The sequence below is a fragment of the Salvelinus sp. IW2-2015 genome, unplaced genomic scaffold, assembly GCF_002910315.2.
Source record: "Salvelinus sp. IW2-2015 unplaced genomic scaffold, ASM291031v2 Un_scaffold2797, whole genome shotgun sequence".
Classification (NCBI taxonomy): domain Eukaryota; kingdom Metazoa; phylum Chordata; class Actinopteri; order Salmoniformes; family Salmonidae; genus Salvelinus; species Salvelinus sp. IW2-2015.
Window position 1 is genome coordinate 36,992 of NW_019944098.1, and position 20,692 is coordinate 57,683.

The 20,692-nt window shown below is 40.0% G+C and overlaps 1 protein-coding gene across 6 annotated transcripts in view; it reads right to left on the reverse strand.

The window, feature by feature from the left end:
• Window positions 1-1,329: 1,329 nt before the first annotated feature.
• The window catches only part of LOC139025511 (zinc finger protein ZFP2-like), a 118,262-nt gene continuing 98,899 nt past the window's right edge, over window positions 1,330-20,692 (reverse strand). For 2 of the 6 annotated variants that reach the window (XM_070440656.1, XM_070440655.1), the window contains exon 2: window positions 1,330-4,507. In XM_070440656.1, coding sequence (XP_070296757.1) covers window positions 3,351-4,507 — 1,157 coding nt within the window. In that variant the 3' untranslated portion in view covers window positions 1,330-3,350. Of the gene's footprint in view, window positions 4,508-12,356; window positions 12,565-15,531; window positions 15,826-16,025; window positions 16,197-16,613; window positions 17,913-19,378; window positions 19,510-19,545; window positions 19,986-20,692 lie in introns of those variants that run through there. The other 4 variants (XR_011477102.1, XM_070440658.1, XM_070440657.1 and 1 more) reach the window with 4 other exon arrangements.

A 20,692-nucleotide genomic window follows, 5' to 3' on the forward strand; every position in this document is an offset into this window, starting at 1 on the left:
CTTCTCGGAGGACGCTGAGCCCTAGGACATGCCTCAGGACTACCTTGCATGATGATCCTTTGGCTGTCCCCAGTCCACCTGGCCATGCTGCTGCTCCAGTTTCACTGTTCTGTCCTGCGGCTACGGAAACCTGACCTGTTCACCGGACGTGCTACCTGTCCCAGAACCTGCTGTTTTTCAACTCTCTCTAGATACAGCAGGAGCAGGGTAGATACTCTCAATGATCGGCTATGAAAACCAACTGACATTTACTCCTGAGGTGCTGAACCTGTTGCACCCTCGGACAACTACTGTGATTATTATTATTTGACCATGCTGGTCATTTATGTACATCTTGGTCATGTTCTGTTATAATCTTCTACCCGCACCAGCCAGAAGAGGACTGACCACCCCCTCATAGCTGGTTTCGTCCTAGGTTTTGGACTTTCTAGGGAGTTTTTCCTAACCACCGTGCTTCTAACCGCATTGCTGCTGTTTGGGGTTTTTAGTCTGGGTTTCTGTACAGGACTTTGAGATATCACGCTGATGCTATATAAATAAATTTGATATATTCTTATTCCATTACTTAGATGTGTGTATTAGTATTTGTTGTGAAATTGATAGGTATTACTGGACTGTTGGAGCTAGGAACACAAGCATTTAGTTAGATTTACTGCACTGATGGAGCTAGAAACACAAGCATTCTCAGTTAGATATTACTGGACTGTTGGAGCTAGAAACACAACGCATTTAGTTAGGTAATTACTTGCACTGTTGGAGCTAGAAACACAGGCATTTGGTTAGATATTACTCACGCTGTTAGAGCTAGAAACACAAGAATTTAAGCTACACCGCTATATAACATTACGTATGTGACAAGTAACATTTAAATTATTATGAACTCCACTCTTGTGTAAAATGTACTTTTCCACACCATCACTTTTGACATTGCTGTGCATATTCAGTGCGCCCGACTATGTGCAAAGCCCATCTGGTAGATCTGAACCTAATGAGCTTTGGAGATGATCAGATGACAGAAGTTCACATTTAGTACCGGATGTAACTGAGGCCATAGAATGCTCCATATCCATTACTTTGAGTGTTATATTATAATATGACTAAATGTGTTACCAGGGCAGTCAGAAATGGAACAGCGCAAGACCACAGAACATGACATAAGCAGAGCTGTGGGAGACCACCTCAAGCCCCTGGTAGAGCCGGGGGTGGTGTTTACCACTCCACCACGCCTTCAGCAGGCTGGAAAAGTGGGATTGATGCTGTTTTTCATACTAAGAGGGACCAAGAGTCTGTTGATTGGTCAGTCATTGGGTTCATTTGTTATGTAATATGTTCAAATCAAATCAAGCTTTATTTATACAGCACATTTCAGACATGGATGCAACACAATGGCTTCACAGGAAAAAACAATGAAAATAAAGAGAAATATTTAGTACAAACTTAAGAGAAAAAAACAGAAGAAAAATAACTGAAAGACTAATGAGCATTGTAAATAAATGCCATTGATTAAAATATTTACAATATGATGCTATATCCAACCCAAAATATAACTTGTTTTTTTACGAGGGGCTCTGAAAGACACTATGGGGGTGTCCACTGAAAATTGACTGGTAACAACAACTGGGACCTAAAAAACACCCACCACGAGACCCACTAAATCTGCCCAAGAAGAGGCAAACAAAAGAAAAACTCACAACAAACTTACAGACAGGAAGCAAACCAAAAAGGTGGAGCAACTAAAGGTGTTGACTCTCCACATCTATCAAGACAACTGGAGCACTGGGCCAGACACTCTTAAATAGAACCTGGACCAGCTCAGGTGAAACACCTTCCCACTAACGAGATGGACAAGCCAGCACAGGTGTAACACATACTGACTAACGAGGTGACACCAATCAGTGCGTCCTACGTGCTGACGAGCTAGACCTAAAAACATGGAATGGAAAAACTAAAGCCTGTAACACCTGGCTGACAAAAATAATAAAAATAATTCTAAATATATATTTTTTTGTCATTTTTTGCTTCTAAAACTCTCCTCTTCATAAAACTCACTAGCTTCTAGAACTCTGGTCCCCTTGGAATGAGCCCAAACAAAACTCATCTCCAATACAGGAAAAACATGCAGTCAAAATAAATTGTGATCCATGGCAACGCACTGGCTAAACGCACAACACTAAACTTTTTGACTGCCCACCTTTGAGACAATCAGCATCCAAGTTGTCCTTACCACGGACATGTCTGATTTCAAGAGGAAACTCCTGCAATATCCGTAGTAACTTTCCACCTCACTGCAGAGCTTCTCTCTCTTTTCAGGGTTCACTTGATAGGCATGTTGTTGGATCTGGGCCCAGTCCCCAATGTCATGCTCTAGTACATTTGGGTTGGCACATGTGAGAATTAACCCTGATATTCTAAAAGCAGGGCAACAATGTCAATATAATTGTACCAAAAAATTGTCAGTTGGTTGCATGAATAAATATCACTACTAAATGTTACATGAAATGTAAATATGAAATAGCCCCAATGTCAAAACACAGTTTTAAAGTGTCCAAATCAATAACCAATATGCAGAAACAGTTTGGGATAAATTGAAATCCTAAACATAACATGTGCTATTTACACAAACATCTGCCACAATAATCATATTACTTCTTTTTTTTTTTTAAACAAGCACCGTATAAACTGCACAAGCACCAGAAACGCTGTTGTTTTGACAAGTAGCAATAAATCACTGATATCGATTAGGGGGGAAATCAGGTTGTACATGCTGTTGAAACTAACATAACTAAACAAAACACATGGAAATGGGAGAAATATTTTACCTCACTGGTTAGAGGACAACCTGCAGAAGACAGTCAGCTACATTTAGGAGTGATACATTTAAATGTAGTGGTTGCTGAACAAAGGAACACAACACTTATTTGTCATAACTCATCGATATCATGCTAAAATAATTTGTGTGACAGGAGGGAGATGAGATTGCATGTCCTGTTAAAACGAACAGCTCAAAAACCACATGGAATCTGGGAAAAATGTGTACATCATTGGTTAGAGGACAACTCTTTTTTTGTTAGTCACTTTACTCTTTCAATTCAGACCCTGGATTTTTTCCCCTGAGGCTAATATCCATATCATGCTGAAATCAATAGAACAGGGCGCAAATATTTAGGGATCTACATTGTGACATCAATAAAAAACTCCTACTACAATGTTAAAACATTCTACATTGTGACATTATTAAAAAACTCCTACTACAATGTTAAAACATTCTACATTGTGACATTATTTCATTGATATCATGAAACAACTCCTTCATGTATTTTCTGATGTTTGATCAGAGGTATTTTATCACATTATCTCTGGTCACAGCTATGAGATTTCTCTCCTGTGTGTGTTCTCTGGTGTACTGTCAGATGGCCAGATTGACCAAAACTTTTCCCACATTGATCACAGCTATAAGGTTTCTCTCCTGTGTGTCTTCTCTGGTGCACTGTCAGATGGCCAGATTGACCAAAACTTTTCCCACATTGACCACAGCTATAAGATGAATCTCCTGTGTGTGTTCTCTGGTGTACTGTCAGATCTGTAGATTGAACAAAACTCTTCCAACATTGATCACAGCTATAAGGCTTCTCTCCTGTGTGTCTTCTCTGGTGCACTGTCAGATGGCCAGATTGAACAAAACTCTTCCCACATTGACCACAGCTATAAGGTTTCTCTCCTGTGTGTGTTCTCTGGTGTAAAGTCAGAGAGCCAGATGTAGTAAAACTCTTCCCACATTGACCACAGCTATAAGGTTTCTCTCCTGTGTGTGTTCTCTGGTGTAAAGTCAGAGAGCCAGATGTAGCAAAACTCTTCCCACATTGACCACAGATATAAGGTTTATATCCTGTGTGTGTTCTCTGGTGTATAGTCAGAATGTTAGATGTAATAAAACTCTTCCCACATTGATCACAGTTGTAAGATTTCTCTCCTGTGTGTATTCTCTGGTGCACTGTCAGATAGCTAGAATGACCAAAACTCTTCCCACATTGACCACAGCTATAAGGGTTATCACCTGTGTGTATTCTCTGGTGCACTGTCAGATAGCTAGAATGACCAAAACTCTTCCCACATTGACCACAGCTATAAGGTTTATCTCCTGTGTGTATTCTTCGGTGCACTGTCAGATTGCTAGATTGACCAAAACTCTTCCCACATTGATCACAGCTATAAGGTTTATCTCCTGTGTGTGTTCTCTGGTGTAAAGTCAGAGAGCCAGATGTAGTAAAACTCTTCCCACATTGATCACAGCTATAAGATTTCTCTCCTGTGTGGATTCTCTGATGAATTTTAATGCCTGATGAGGTGAATCTCTTCCCACAGTCAGAGCAGCAGTGAGATTTCTTCCCTGTGGATCTCTGCAGGTGTTTATCGAGGTGTTCTGATCTGGAGAGACTCTTCTCTGCCTCGTCAGCATCATGAGGTTGTTGAGGCTCCCCAGAGGATCCACAATAGTTCCGTCTCTCTCCTGTGTGAACAACAAAGTCAGACAGATGATTAAAGGCCCACAACAGCGGAAATCCACTGTAAAAGGTGATGCCAACAGCGTAGCCATGATGTTGTACAACAATTGACGTCTGTAATGAATGTTAAAATTATTTGACAATTGTCTTAAAATGAGCAAGAATAGTCATGCAAAGTTTTGTTTGAAAAAGCAGAGGTGTATTTGGAGGGCAAGTTGGTCAGGATAATATCTATGAGGGTGCCCATGTTTACGGATTTAGGGTTGTACCTGGTGCGTTCCTTGATAATTTGTGTGAGATTGAGGGCATGTAGCTTGGATTGTAGGATGGCCAGGGTGTTAAGGGTGTTAAGCATATCGCAGTTTAGGTCAACTAACAGAAGAAACTGTGAAGATAGATGGGGGGCAATCGAGTCACATATGGTGTCATGGGTACAGCTGGGAGCTGAGGGGGTCTATAACAGGTGTCAACAGTGAGAGACTTATTTCTGGAGAGATGCATTTTTTAAATTAGATGCTCTGTTTGGGCATGGACCTGGAAAGTATGATACAACTTTACAGGCCATCTCTGCAGTTGATTGCAACTCCTCCCCCTTTGACAGTTCTATCTTGATGGAAAATGTTGTAGGTGGGGATGGAAATGTCAGAATTTTTGGTGGCCTTCCAAAGCCAGGATTCAGACACGGCAAGGACATCAAGGTTGGCGGAGTGTGCTAAAGCAGTGAGTAAAAMAAACTTAGGGAGGAGGCTTCTGATGTAAACATGCATGAAACCAAGGCTTTTACAGTTACAGAAGTCAACAAATGAGAGCGCCTGGGGACACACAGGGCCTGGGTTAACCTCTACATCACCCGAGGAACAGAGGAGTAGGATAAGGGTACGGGTACTGGTCATCCAGTGCGTTGGAAACAGAGAATAAAAGGAGCAGATTTCTGGGCATGGTAGGATAAATTCAAGGCATAATGTACAGACAGGGGTATGGTAGGGTGCAGGTACAGTAGAGATAAACCTAGGCATTGAGTGACGATAAGAGAGGTTGCATCTCTGGAGGCACCAGTTATGCTAGGTGAGGTCCCCCCATGTGTGGGAGGTAGGACAAAAGAGCTCTCTGAGCCATGTTGAGTGGGACTAGGGGCTCCGCAGTAAAATAAAACAATGATAACTACCCTAAACAACAGTATACAAGGCATATTGACATTGACATAAAGCGAGGCATAAAGCAATCACAGGTGTTGATTGGGAGAGCTAGCTAAGACAACAACGGGTAAGACAACAACAGTTAATCAGCTTAGACAACATGTAAAATGGCAATGAATGGGCAGAGAGGGTGAGTAAACTACACACAGGGCCTGAGTTCAAGGCTGTGGACAACAAATAAACAAAATAAACAAAATGGAGACCCGTGATTAATGAACAGTCTAGCAGGCATCAGCTATGTAGCCAAGTGATTAAAGGCTCCAGTGAACAGGAATATATGAACCAGGGAAGCAGTTAGGTAGTCATTACTACGCTAGCTGGGAGATGTGCCTGGCTCGAGGCTAACTGGTGCTAGCTTCGGGACAAGGGCGTCACCGACGTCCTGCAAAGGCCGGTTGAGGGCACATCGGACGGAATTACGTCGGCAGACCAGTCGTGATGGATCGGCGGGGCTCGGTGAAGACAAAGTGAAGAGTCTGGGAGGCATCAGCTGTGTAGCCGAGTGATCATAGGGTCCACTGAGCAGGCCGGGAGATGGGCCTGGCTCAAGGCTAGTTTAGGGGCTGGGCCACTCGGTAGCAGCTAGCTAGCTGCGATTATCTGATGTAATGGTCCAGAGCTTACGGCAGGAATACGGTGATGTAGTGGAGAAAAACAGTCCGATATGCTCAGGGTTGATATTGCGCTGTGCAAACTGGCAGGTGTTATCCAGGCTAAAAGTGGCTGGTGTCTGAGCTAAAACGTTAAAGCCCGCTAGCAGTGGCTAACAATGACTAAATAGCTGGTAGCTAATTAGCTGGTTAGCTTCTGATGGAGGTTCAAGCTATAAGGTCAACAAAAAAAAATAGCAGATCCATATCACATTGGGTGAGGCGGGTTGCCGGAAGGTATATTTAATTTCAAAATGGAAAAAGATTGAAATATATTGCAATATATACAAAAAAAGACGGAAAAAACATACCATTTACAACAAACACGTCTTACTGCTACGCCATCTTGGATTACAAGATGACTCAGTTAAAAACCATTGGATATAGCAAACTCTGAAATGATTTAGTATTTCTGTGCCCACAAACTGTTTTCCCAGCGTACCATAAGGAGCCACTAAATGATACATAGTTCGAGTGCATTTCAGAATACAAAAAAACTGGCCACAGCAAGGTCCCGTATTTAAGTTGAAGTTCATCATATGACAAGCGTAACGTTATGACTATAACTACTGTTCCCTGAAGGAGGGAAACTAGGTACAACATACTATCAAATCCACGTCTTCCACAGGTGATGAGCGTGAGGCCTGGATTTATTCCTTAAATTTAATACCGCTCTTCACCGACCCAGGAAAGGGCGGGGACAAACAAGTGTTGTACCTCATTTCCCTCTTTCAGGGAAGTGTAATTATAATCAAAGTTACACTCCCTTTCAGTCAGTCAACTTCGGTACAACATACTATTGGGAAATAAAATCATTACCCAACGGACACTAAATGAAACAGCCCCTGGCAGACCACCCAGACCTGACCCCACAAGATAAGTCGGTTGTCAATTTATTCATTGTCTTTTGTTTTAAACACTCCTGTCAATGTTGAGTAACGACGCACACCTGATTACGCATATAGAAGTAGGACTAGTCTACCTGGCCTGCACACAAATGTAGGCCTATAAATGTTCCCATTTGGGAATGTCTGATAGTATTTCTCATTGTCTTAACGCACCACCACTAATGAGTTGTGGAGCTTCTCAAAGTAACTTTTTCTTCACCTCCAAACAGCAAGTAAAAATCACAATGAAATGCACAAAAATCTAAATCAATTGCGAATGACAATAGTTCCTCAAAGTATTTTCGTAAAATATTTCCAGCTCTCACCCTTTCGATAACCACTCAGCATTAAAGGGAAAAACGTAATGCTCTGATCCAGTGGAAATGTCACAAAATACCTGATTACTTCTTATCCTTTGCACAAATAGCCTATAGCTGTGTCTGTCCAGAACTCACTGGAGCAGGAAACTGAGGGCCTAGAATATTTTATACAATGTTGCAAGCTTGCTATCCGAGTTTCCTGACCCAGTTGATAGTTGATACAATGTTTCAAGTTTGTTGTAGACAGGCCATGTGCAGCCAATGTGATTTCTAGGATATTTATCAGGATATTTTCTACTGCAGAATGCAATGTTTTTTATTTGTTGGCTTATGTAGGCTATTTTTTTACATAGTTGGCAATGGAATAAAAGTTACTCTTAGATTTGTATAATTTTCATTTAGATTTAGATAGAATGTAGATTAATCACAGACAATATTTTGAGATACTATTATAAATTAAATTAAACTGTTCCACGAAATGTGCATATGAAAATCATAACTGGCACCAGATTGGTAAAAATGGTCAGATATATTGGCACTCCAACTGGAAAAGGTTGCCGACTGCTGGTGAAGTCTATTACTGAAAAGGAGCAGAACGGCAGAATTTACGAAGTCCAGCAGCAGAGGGGGGTCCCTCTGGTCAGGTTATGTTGACGACCGGCTCCCTCTGGTCAGGTTATGTTGACGACCGGCTCCCTCTGGTCAGGTTATGTTGACGACCGGCTCCCTCTGGTCAGTTATGTTGACGACCGGCTCCCTCTGGTCAGGTTATGTTTGACGACCGGCTCCTCTGGTCATTTGTGTGTCTTATTTATTTAATCAAACAGCGTGCTTAAAGCATCAGACAAGTTCAGTACATATAGATTTTATAAACACATGGGGCGCTTAGTAGAAAGAACAGATGACTCTTGGTTGACAAAATGTATTTTTGGTTGGGGACAGCACTAGAACATGATTATGGGGCTCCCGAGTGGCGCAGCGGACACTGCATCTCAGTGCTTGAGGCGTCACTACAGACACCTGTTCAAATCCGGGCTGTATCACAACCGGTCTGTGATTGGGAGTCCCATAGGGGGCACAAAATTGGCACAGCATCGTCCAGGGTAGGCAGTCATTGTAAATAAGAATTTGTTCTTAACTGACTTGCTAGTTAAATAAGGTTACATTTAATAAATAAATAGTGTTTCATGACAAACCAGTTTCTATAAATCCGTCTAGGCACCAACTTTGAGAAGGGCTTAAAACAAAGGTTTCAAACCAATTCATGAATGCATCTAGGTATGTCTTGCATTTAATGTAAGGGATGAAAAAATTTGGCTGAATATTATACAATGACTTATTAACAGCTCTAATAATTTGCCCCACAGGAAATCTACACGGGCAATTCTAGAATATACTATATAGCCTAGAAACTGGTTAAACTATCATTATGACATCATGAATGAATTCTAGAATATACTATATAGCCTAGAAACCTGGTTAAACTATCATTATGACATCATGGAGGAATTCTAGAATATACTATATAGCCTAGAAGCCTGGTTAACTAATCATTGTGCATAATGGATGAATTCTAGAATATACTATATACCTAGAACCTGGTTAAACTATCATATGACATCATGGATGAATTCTAGAATATACTATATAGCCTAGAAACCTGGTTAACTATATTTGTGAACTATGGATGAATTCTAGAATATACTATATATCTAGAACCTGTTAAACTATCATTATGACATCATGGAAGAATTCTAGATATACTATATATCCTAGAAACTTGGTTAAACTATCATTATGACTAGAGGTCGACAAATTAAATATGGCCGATTTCAAGTTATTTCAAGGTATTCTGGACACCGATTGGCCAATTATTAGATTTTTTTTTACACCTTTATTTAATCTTTATTTAACTAGGCAAGTCAGTTAAGAACACAAACTTATTTTCAATGACGGCTCGGAACGGTGGGTTAACTGCTCGTTAGGGTCAGAACGACAGATTTTCACCATGTCAGCTCGGGGATCCAATCTTGCAACCTAACAGTTAACTAGTCCAACGCTATAACCACCTGCTCTCGTTGCACTCCACAAGGAGACTGCCTGTTACGCGAATGCAGTAAGTCAAGGTAAGTTGCTAGCTAGCATTAAACGTATCATATAAAAAACAATCAATCAATCATAATCATTAGTTAACTACACATGGTTGATGATATTACTAGTTTATCTAGCGTGTCCTGCGTTGCATATAATCTGACTGAGCATACACGCATCTGACTGAGCGTGGTAGGCAGCAGCAGGCTCGTAAGATTCATTCAAACAGCACTTTTGAGCGTTTTGCCAGCAGCTATCGTTGTGCGTCAAGATTGCGCTGTTCAAGCTATCAACTCCAAAGATGAGGCTGGTGTCCGATGTGAAATGGCTAGCTAGTTAGCGGGGTGCGCGCTAATAGCGTTTCAAAACATCACTCGCTCTGAGACTTGGAGTGGTTGTTCCCCTTGCTCTGCATGGTAACGCTGCTTTGAGGGTGGCTGTCGTTGTGTTCCTGGTTCGAGCCCAGGGAGGGGCGAGGAGAGGGATGGAAGCATACTGTTACACTGGCAATACTAAAGTGCTATGTTACACCCTGAAAAAGGGTAGAAAGAAACGATAGTGATACGGAATGTTTACTCATTGAACGTTTAGTGCAATCATTTTACATAAATACACATTTTACAGAACAAAGATCTACAGGAACGATAGGTTTTGTAGGGTACAAGGCTTATTCAAATCATAACAGTACACTGTACATCACTGAAACAAATACTGTTTTCAATATAACTGTCAAGCAAAGCTTTAACTCAGTAAACCATAACACAATTCATCAACAGGCAACAAAGTGTTTGAAAAACAACCACACAAATAACGCGCAAAACATCTTACCAACACGCACACGTTCATTCACAATCGACATAAAATGGCAGCTACGTAGCAGTACCTAGCAGTACGAAGCTAGCTGCAACCGAGCACGGCTCACATTACTCTCTGCAAACCCAACCAACTTCCTCAACATGTTATTAAACAAACCTTAAACACTCTTGACATGTTATCAAGTTATTACATTTAAATTACTCTTTTTAATCATCAATAATGTACCTGAAAAAGGGTAGAAAGAATCACGATAGTGATACGGAATGTTTACTCATTGAACTTTTGTGCAATGAGAAAAAGACCGCGAATTCTCCGTGAACTTGAGTGGAGACCAGAGCAATCGATCTCAGGCTCATAGATTAAGAGCATTTAGTAGATCACAGATTAGCACTTTTATCCACGACAACATAAAGGAATCAACATAACGTTTACACATTCCTCTCACAATTCGTACCCTTTGTATGCTTGACGGATTTTAACAGAATTATATAAATGTTATCAATCTATCAACTAATACTGACTGCATGATCTTCTTAACCTTAGATGTTTTAAGATCCTCACATACTATGAATTTACTAATACTTTTTAATGTATAACAGGCTATTAGTATTTCTTTTAACCTGTCACACCTATAAGAACATCCAATAGTCAAAGGTTAATGAAATACAAATGGTATAGAGGGAAATAGTCCTATAATTCCTATAATAACTACAACCTAAAACTTCTTACCTGGGAATATTGAAGACTCATGTTAAAAGGAACCACCAGCTTTCATATGTTCTCATGTTCTGAGCAAGGAACTGAAACGTTATCTTTCTTACATAGCACATATTGCACTTTTACTTTCTTCTCCAACACTTTGTTTTTGCATAATTGTTACATAACATACATAACATGTTTCATTATTTATTTGAGGCTAAATTTATTTTATTGATGTATTATATTAAGTTAAAATAAGTGTTCATTCAGTATTGTTGTAATTGTCATTATTACAAATAAATAAAACATATATATATTTTTTTTTTATAATTTTTTTTTTTTTTTTTAATCGGCTGATTAATTGGTATCGGCTTTATTGGTCCTCCAATAATCGGTATCGGCGTTGAAAAATCATAATCGGTCGACCTCTAATTATGACATCATGGATGAATGCTAGAATATACTATATAGCCTAGAAACCTGGTTAAACTATCATTATGACATCATGGATGGCCAGTCCTTGTATTCATAGTGTAGTGAATTCTGGGGGTAGCCCTGAGCTGAACTCAAACCTGTGTCCAGCGACTGTCAAGCCAACACCTTATAACTGTTACGCCAAGATGTCTGAACTTCTTGACGAGGTCGCTAGGTGTTGGGTTACGGTTTCTACAATAGCGTTCTCTATGATTTTGAGAGTGGTTACACTTCTCCTTCCCCCATCCCTCAGCTGTTTACCAAACCAAGTCTCTGGGCAGCCATTTTGTTGCTGTTTAAAAAATCCACACAACCCAGCATTCTGCAGTTCAAACAATAACAAATATGTCATTCCCCCACTGTTTTGCTAATAAGATGATTATGGGGTTGGAGAAATGTAACTACAGACAGACAGACCTATGGATGCAAGGACTGACCATCCATGATATCAACATTATAGTTTTAACCATGTTGAGGCTATACAGTGTTGATTTACATTGTTTCTAAACATTAGAGTAAAAAAAGCTTATTTGGGGATCTGATGGGGTACAACAGTTGAACTAAGCTCATGAAGCATGTGTTATATTCTTCAAGAATCAATGGCTATAAATAAATAATTAAAAAGTCACAATATGGATGTAGCAATTGCAGATTTCCGCTTTAACACCAAACATCAGTTCAACTGCAGAGTTTGTGCCTCTGTTTATAAGACAGTACTTACTAGTGTTAATCAGGGAACGGTTTCTCAAAACCATCTTATGGCTAAGTTCATCTTTAGAACCATTGGATGCCTTAAGATGCGTTTGGGAAACAAGGCCCAGATATCCAGTTTCCTTCTCTTCTTCCTCCTCCTTTTTCGATGTAACAGTCATCTCCCCCTCCTCCTCTTTCACTCTGAACGCATCTTCCTCTTCTTTCACAGTAACGGCCTCACTCTCTACTTCTTGTTTTACTGTGGTATCCTCATCTTCTTTAGCAGGAGAAGAGTAGCTTAGTGAACTCATGGTCAGAGATGTTAGCTAGCTAGGCTAATGCTAACTTAACCAGCCCGCTAGCTGAATAATAACAACAACACCGTAAATATGAAATTAAATCGGATAACTAACCAAGACGACAGAAGTGGTTTTAAAACACAGTGGCTAATAAAAACGAAAGCGTCTAAAGAGCTTTATTGGTTCAGCTATTATGTCTAGCAAGCTACGGAGGTGGCTGACTTACTGTTGCCGCTGTTGAAAGAAGCGTTCCGTCCCCTAGATTATACCTCACACTAACAGCATTGCCTTAAAGTCTCATACCGCCATCTGCTGACTGGAGTGGGTAACGCAGCTGAGTAAAATGTATATTTTATTTTCAGACAAAAAGTTAAAGGGTAGGAATCAGGGACGTCGCTAGAACTAAAATATTGATTATCCCCCCCTAAATAAATCAATATCAGTCAATATATTTTTTCTGTGATTTCTTTTTTTTGTCAACCGTTCCATCGCATCTTAAACTTCTTACCGGACCGGCACTAGGACCGGGGGAGGGTGCTGCTGCACTAGTGACTGTTAGACTTTCTTCAGCAAAGAAATACTAGGAAAGAGGGGAATCCCTACACAGAACAGAACTGAATCAAAGATGGCGGCCAGAAATACTAGGATGGAAGCAAATGTAAGGGATTATAACGTCATAACTAATCATGCAAAAAACATGTACAGTTGACAGGAATGTTAGTTCATGTAGAGACAAACGATTATGCTTTTTTTTTTTTAAATAATAGTTCATTTACGAAAATCGTGATTTAGCCAGCTAGCTGACTAGCTAACATTAGCCAGCTAGCTGGCTAGCTTTATGGGTGTTGTGACAGGAGTATGAAATTGTAATTCTGGTTGTTTTAGGGACTCCTGAAACATCCAGCAAACCAGGCTGTCGTTTTGGGAAACAGTGGATGTATAGAATCTAGCTAGCTGAAGAATTTACTGCAAATTGAATACAATTTTGTAAGCTTGCCTTGCTGATAGATGAAATCACGTAGCTAGCTATGTTCTTGCTTATTGTGCAGTGGCTGATTAAAATCCCTGTATGCCCATGGATGTGTAGCTAGCTATCTAGCCGATCTGTGTATGGACCCTAACGTTTGGTATACATATTAGTTTACAACCTAGCTATGAACCTCAGCTATCATAGCCAGTCGTATCAACTTCAAAACAGCCTGAATGACATTAATGAAGCCTATGGATTGAGTAGAATATAATATCACGTTGTGCCAAGGATGCAAGTCGTATATACATGTAGTTATTACCATGCATGAGATCCCCACATTGTAGCATGTACATTTAATATATTCACTGATCATGTACTCTACCTTGGCAAATAAAGGTGCTGTTCAGGTATGAATGTCTTTGAGATTATTTTTCAGTCATATCCAATACCAGGAGTATCAAATTCCAGTCTTTGAATGACGCTGTCTGCATGTATGTATTACAATTATACACTTGGTCCTGGGACATCAATGGTTACACATTGTAACTAATAGACTAGAAACAGGATTTAACTAGTTAATTCATATATACAGAAATATAATGTTTAAAAACACAACACTACACTTCCTATGCATCATGTAAATACTCTAACACTGGTTCATCTCAACATCTAATGCCCTTCATCTGCATTGATCTGATAAAAACAGGATAGGTGGAGTATTTAATCAAATTACACTTCATTTCAACAAGTAGAGAATGTGAAATGCTTTATTGAAAAGCTCATTATCCAAGTGTTATAAATACAAGTTCAATCTGTACTTCAATGCACATCTGTTGTGCATTATGAAAGAGGAGGTGAGAGAAGTGTAAAAGACAAAGGGAAAGAGGTAAGCACATAGGAGCAGGGAAGGCAACACATGATTAATGAATCACAGTGCTACCTAAATATTCTCTCAGTTCATCACAATTACATAATAGTGTCTCTAGTCGGTACAAAGGTCATCTTAAAAGAGGGTGAGGTGGCGATGATGGGACTGGGGGTTGGCATCCTCTCACATCAAAACATATCTGTAGACGAGAGAGAGAGCATGTTTAAGCCTTGTGTTTTTAGTTTTTATTCTAACATTGTTAGTCATCAATCAGGAGGTGAAATGCAAAACGGACCTTGGATCATTAACTCTGGGACTACTGCATCTATCTGTATTTCAATGTAAAGCATCTCTTTAATAATACTTCCTGTTGTCCTGACCAAGTGACCTCTCAACTCTGATCATGATGTGCCCTCTATGTAGCCAGTTCAGATGCAGGAGGGGTTCACCGACACAGCTGATATAACCTAGAGGATTTAGGGATGAAGTGAAGGAGAGAGACTGTTATTGAGAAAATAAGGTAGTTAAAGCGACAGTGTTCAACAGGAATCTGTGTGTGGCCTCACCTGGAGTCCACACCACACTAAGTGGCTGCAGAGTACTTTATGCTGAAAAACATGAACGGACAAACAATATAGCGTAGTTATAGAAATAATTAAGTGTCTTACTATTCTCCATGGATGGTCCTCTTGCCTATTCTTTGAAGGTGGAAGGAGCCACAGTTATACACCTGAGCCTGTTTACTGCACAACACAATCCATCAATCAGATTGATACATGAGTGTGTAGGTGTGGGTTATAGGGTGTCTAATTGTTCTACATTTTTTCAATATGGGTGATTTAAAATAGCCTGTTTTGTTTTTGCACAGACATCACACCCTTACCTAAACAGCACCCTCATATGAGAAGTAGAAATCAAAGGGAGAGAAACTAGGAATTGAATAACTGCAGTTGACATAGCTAAGTAAATGGAAGAATACTTATTGCAATGTGAATGGCTCTTAAAAGAGCCTTTGGTTGTGCATAGTGTAGTCTATGGTGTTGCCAGGGAACAGCCCCCTCTTTGAAGAAGTAGGAGGTGAAGATCTCCTGCACACAGATTGCCTCTTGCTGCGTTGTTGGACCCCATCCTTGAAACATCCTGCAGAGCAGCAGACTCCTCCTCTGGCACACGACGGAGAGCTGTAGATCCCCTCCTGGTCCTCGTGTCCATCCTCATGAAGTTACGCAGGACACAGGTAGCCTTCACACCTGAATTCCTCCAGGAGGCAGTCCCAGATGACCCTGGTCACCCAATCTTGCAGTGCCCTACATGTTAACTGTAGACAATCGTTTTGAAGGAATCTCCAGTTACAAGGTATCTGTAGGAATATGGAAGACAATGTAATTATTAGACTKTTACATCACCAGGTCATTGTGGATTACTAAAGTATAATATCCCTGATAACAAATCATGATAACATTGGAATGATAGATGCATGGGCACACATATGTGCATGTGTAGCATGTGACAATAACAGGATCATATCAAGGATAGCATCACAAATGAATACATAAATACCACTTGAAGCTTGATGATGAGTTGATCATTTGAATCAGCTGTGCAGTGCTGAGGCAAAAACAACTATGTGCCTCTCTTTGAGTCCCCAGGACTGAGAACCACTGCTCTTCATTGGGACCTCTTCATATGTAGACTGGCTTTCATAGCGCTCTTTATCTGAGGACAGAAAACCTCACAAGAAACAGACTTCATTATAGTCAAATTACACCACACTGAAAATTATGTTACTTTTATCTCCGTCCTCACTTCTAGGGACAGGAACTACACAAAAGTACCTCCCCTATCCAGAATAGCCTCCTCTCTCACTGACAGTTGGGGCTGCTATCCTTTCATCACCCTCCATGGCTGTTAGCTAGCTACCTACAAATGCATTTGGAGTTTGTTTTTTACAGTGATAAATAGATAGCTAGCTAATATGAAGTTAGGTAGCTGGTGATATTTAATTCACTTATCTATCTATACAGTATTTGAAGTTGGTTAGATAGCTCATTTAACAGCTCATTTGAGTTAGCCTACACTGTAGCTAGTTAGCTAATAATACATCGTTTTTTTTTTTTTTACATTTTCAAAATCTGTTTACATACTTACTTGAATAGGTTCTCCCAGCCATGTGGACAACTGGAAACAGGGCAGCAAAGTTTGTCACCAGAGCGTTTTAGAGGATATTACTATTGAACTATGTACCCATTTAATAACCAGACCTTCATACAAACTTGCTCTGCTGAATTCTTGACTGAGTCACAATGGGCGGCCTAAGCGGAATCTAGTCCATCTGCTGACTGGACGCAGTTGAGTAAAATGTAGATTTTATTTTCAGACAAAAAAGTTAAAGGGTAGGAAGCATGAGTTTTTACTCACCAGTGTAACAACAGTGTGGTTAAAGACGTAGTAACTGAGTTGTAGTCACGATCTGGTTACCTACAAGTACAAACAGTTATGTTTTTCTTTGAAATTCACGAAATTAAAATTAAAATTTTAAATGTTTTCTATACTCAAGTATTACAATTGTTTTTTTTAGGGGTGTAGGGTGGAAGCTGTCTCCGCGTAACAGGGAATTCCTGTCCGTCAGCTTCCTGTATAGGTCTGTGCTAAAGCCACCCCCCTCCCTCTTAATCAACATGTCCAGATAACTTGTTTCATGCRCATCAAAGGTGAGGGTGAATTTCAGATGTTCACTGCTTGTATTGATGAAGGAGTGGAATCGATGAAGTTCCTCTGCTGTCCCCTGGAATAGAAGGAACACGTCATCAATGAGGACTTTTTCAGAACCTGATGAGGCGCTCGAATGGATTGTTAGGGCTGACAATCACATTCTTCTCAAACAACCCCACATACAGATTGGCATAATTAGATGCTATTTGTTAAACTGCAATGACCATAATGACCTGCGTGTCTACTTGTCTTGTCTGTTTATTTTACACCTGCTATGTAAAAGAGACAGAAGAATGCACAATGGTATTTGGGATTCTTGGGACATCCGGTAGGGAACCCTAACCTTAACCCCTACCTTAACCCTTTTAAAATGTCAACTTCAACGGGCTAGGAACGTCCCACGGATGTATCTCTACTTGAAAATACACAATCTAAGTGATTGATAGCTGGTATTCAGCAGTCATAAAACCTTATTTACTTTAATGAACTACTAAAATAGTGATTTTGTCAGACAGCATAGACAGCAGCTCTACTCTTTATTGACTGACTGATCCATTCATCCTTCCATCCCTCTTCAGCCTTCCTCTCTGAAGACCCAGTGAGGTTGGAGCTCAGTCAGAGAGCTGTTGAGGGACTGGTTATGAGCAAACACCTCTACCAGGGGCTTGAGGTGGCCTCCCACAGCTCTGCTTATGTCATGTTCTGTGGCCTTGCCGTTCCATTTCTTGACTGCCCCTGCAACACAGAAAGAAACACATTTAGACATATTATATACAACACTCAGGAATATATGAATATTGGCAGTTCCCAGGAGTGATTGGCTGGTTAGATGGATGTCATGTTCCCATCAAGTGTCCATCAACTCCTGATGCTGAGAAGTACCGTAACCATAACAACTGGTTTACCATCAACTCCTGATGCTGAAGAGTACCGTAACCATAACAACTGGTTTACCATCAACTTCTGATGCTGAGGAGTACCGTAACCATAACAACTGGTTTACCATCAACTCCTGATGCTGAACAGTACCGTAACCATAACAACTGGTTTACCATCAACTTCTGATGCTGAGGAGTACCGTAACCATAACAACTGGTTTACCATCAACTCCTGATGCTGAAGAGTACCGTAACCATAACAACTGGTTTATACACATCTAGATGTGTATAAGAGACAGACCGTAACCATAACAACTGGTTTACCATCAACTTCTGATGCTGAGTACCATAACCATAACAACTGGTTTACCATCAACTCCTGATGCTGAGTACCGTAACCATAACAACTGATTTACCATCAACGTAATGCATTACAGAAAAAAAACTAATAAAAACATACACAGCAAACAGAAGAACAACAACTGAAAGACTAATGAACATTTCAAGGAAATGCCTTTGATTAACAAGAACTGGATGCTACAACCCAAAATATAAGCTTGTTTTCCTACATTGTTGATACATTCCCCAGCAAGAAAAACAGAAATGTTCCTTAAATAGAAGAGGGAACTAACAAAGAGTCACTGACAACAACCACAACTAAACATGTGGGGTTTTAGGAGGCCTTCTGAAAGACACTATGGGGGTGTCCGCTGAAAGTTGACTAGTAACAACAACTGGGATCTAAAAGACACCCACCACGAGACCCACTAAATCTGCCCAAGAAGAGGGAAACCAAAAAAAAAACACACCAAACTTAAAGACGCAAAACAAAAAGTTGTTGACTCTCCACATCTATCAAGACAACTGGAGCACTGGGCCAGACACTCTTAAATAGAACCTGGACCAGCTCAGGTGAAACACCTTCCCACTAACGAGATGGACAAGCCAGCACAGGTGTAACACATACTGACTAACGAGGTGACACCAATCAGTGCGTCCTACGTGCTAACGAGCTAATGAGCTAGACATGCTAACGAGCTAGACGTGCTAAAGTCCAACCTCAAAACATAAATGGAAAAACCAAAGCCCGTAAAACCTTCCCCCTTAAGACAACAAATATATCCTATATTTTTTATGGACAAGTTTGCTCACCACCAACAGAAAACAACGTCCATTTCACATTACAATCAACTACAATGCTTCACCAATATAAACATGGTTGTCAACAACTGGCTGTCAACAATTAAAAACAATATTTCTAAATAATAATATACAACAGTATTATTTTCTTCAAATGTTTCTTTATAGAATCCAAAAACTCACTAGCTTCAAGAACTCTAGTCCACTTTTTATTTAACCTTTATTTAACTAAGCAAGTCAGTTATCTCCTCCTCTTCATCTTTCAATGTGACAGTAATCTCCCCTTCCTTCTTCACTCCAAAAACTGCATCCTCCTCTTTCTCTTCCGCCTCTTCTTTTACTGTAACAACCTCCTCCTCTTTCACTCTGAACGAGTCTTCCTCTTCTTTCACTGAAACGTCTTTCTCTTCTTCTTTCACTGTAACAGCCTCACCCTCTACTTCTTGTTTTACTGTGACATCCTCTTCTTCCTTCTCCTCTTTCACAACAATGTTCTGCCAGAGACCCTCTTTCTCCGTCCAGCATACTGACCTCATGTTCGGGGATGTTAGCTAGCTAGCTATCATTAGCGACTAGGCTAGTGCTAACTAAACCAGCCAGCTACTATAGCTGACTAATACAAAATAACGTAATATTAAATGAAATAGGTTAACACGTAGATACTACAGAAGTGTGTCTAAAACACAGTAGCTAATATACATCGAAAGCGTATAAATAGCTTGAATATTTCGGCTATGTTGGCTAGCAAGCTACCGAGGTGGTTGACGAACTGTTTCTGAAGAACCGTCCACTAGATTATACGTCGGGCAGCAGCATCGCATGAAAGACTGGAGTGGGAAACGCAGTTGAGGATCACAATTTATTTTCAGACAAAGATTATTTTAAATGGATTTAATTAAATAATACTATTATATTGAGACATACAAAGACAGGAATGTGTTGATCGATAGTGCGATAAAAAAATGTTTACTACAGCACATTTAAGGCAGTTTCATTAAGTCAAACTAAATCTAAATAAGTAGCTAGCTACTGTAGGTCTATACTGCCCCTACATGGTGTAACACTACATCATGTAGATGTATATAATGAACAGACTAGGTCTATACTGCTCCTACATGGTGTAAACAATACATCATGTAGATGTATATAATGAACAGACTAGGTCTATACTGCTCCTACATGGTGTAACAATCATCATGTAGATGTATATAATGAACAGACTAGGTCTATACTGCTCCTACATGGTGTAACAATACATCATGTAGATATATATAATGAAAGACTAGTCTTACTGCTCCTACATGGTGTAACAATACAGCATGTAGATGTATATAATGAACAGACTAGGTCTGTACTGCTCCAACATGGTGTAAAAATACATCATGTAGATGTACACTACCGTTCAAAAGTTTGGGGTCACTTAGAAATGTCCTTGTTTTAAAAAGAAAATCACATTTTTTCATTTATCATTTATAAACCTGTTTTTGCTTAGTCATT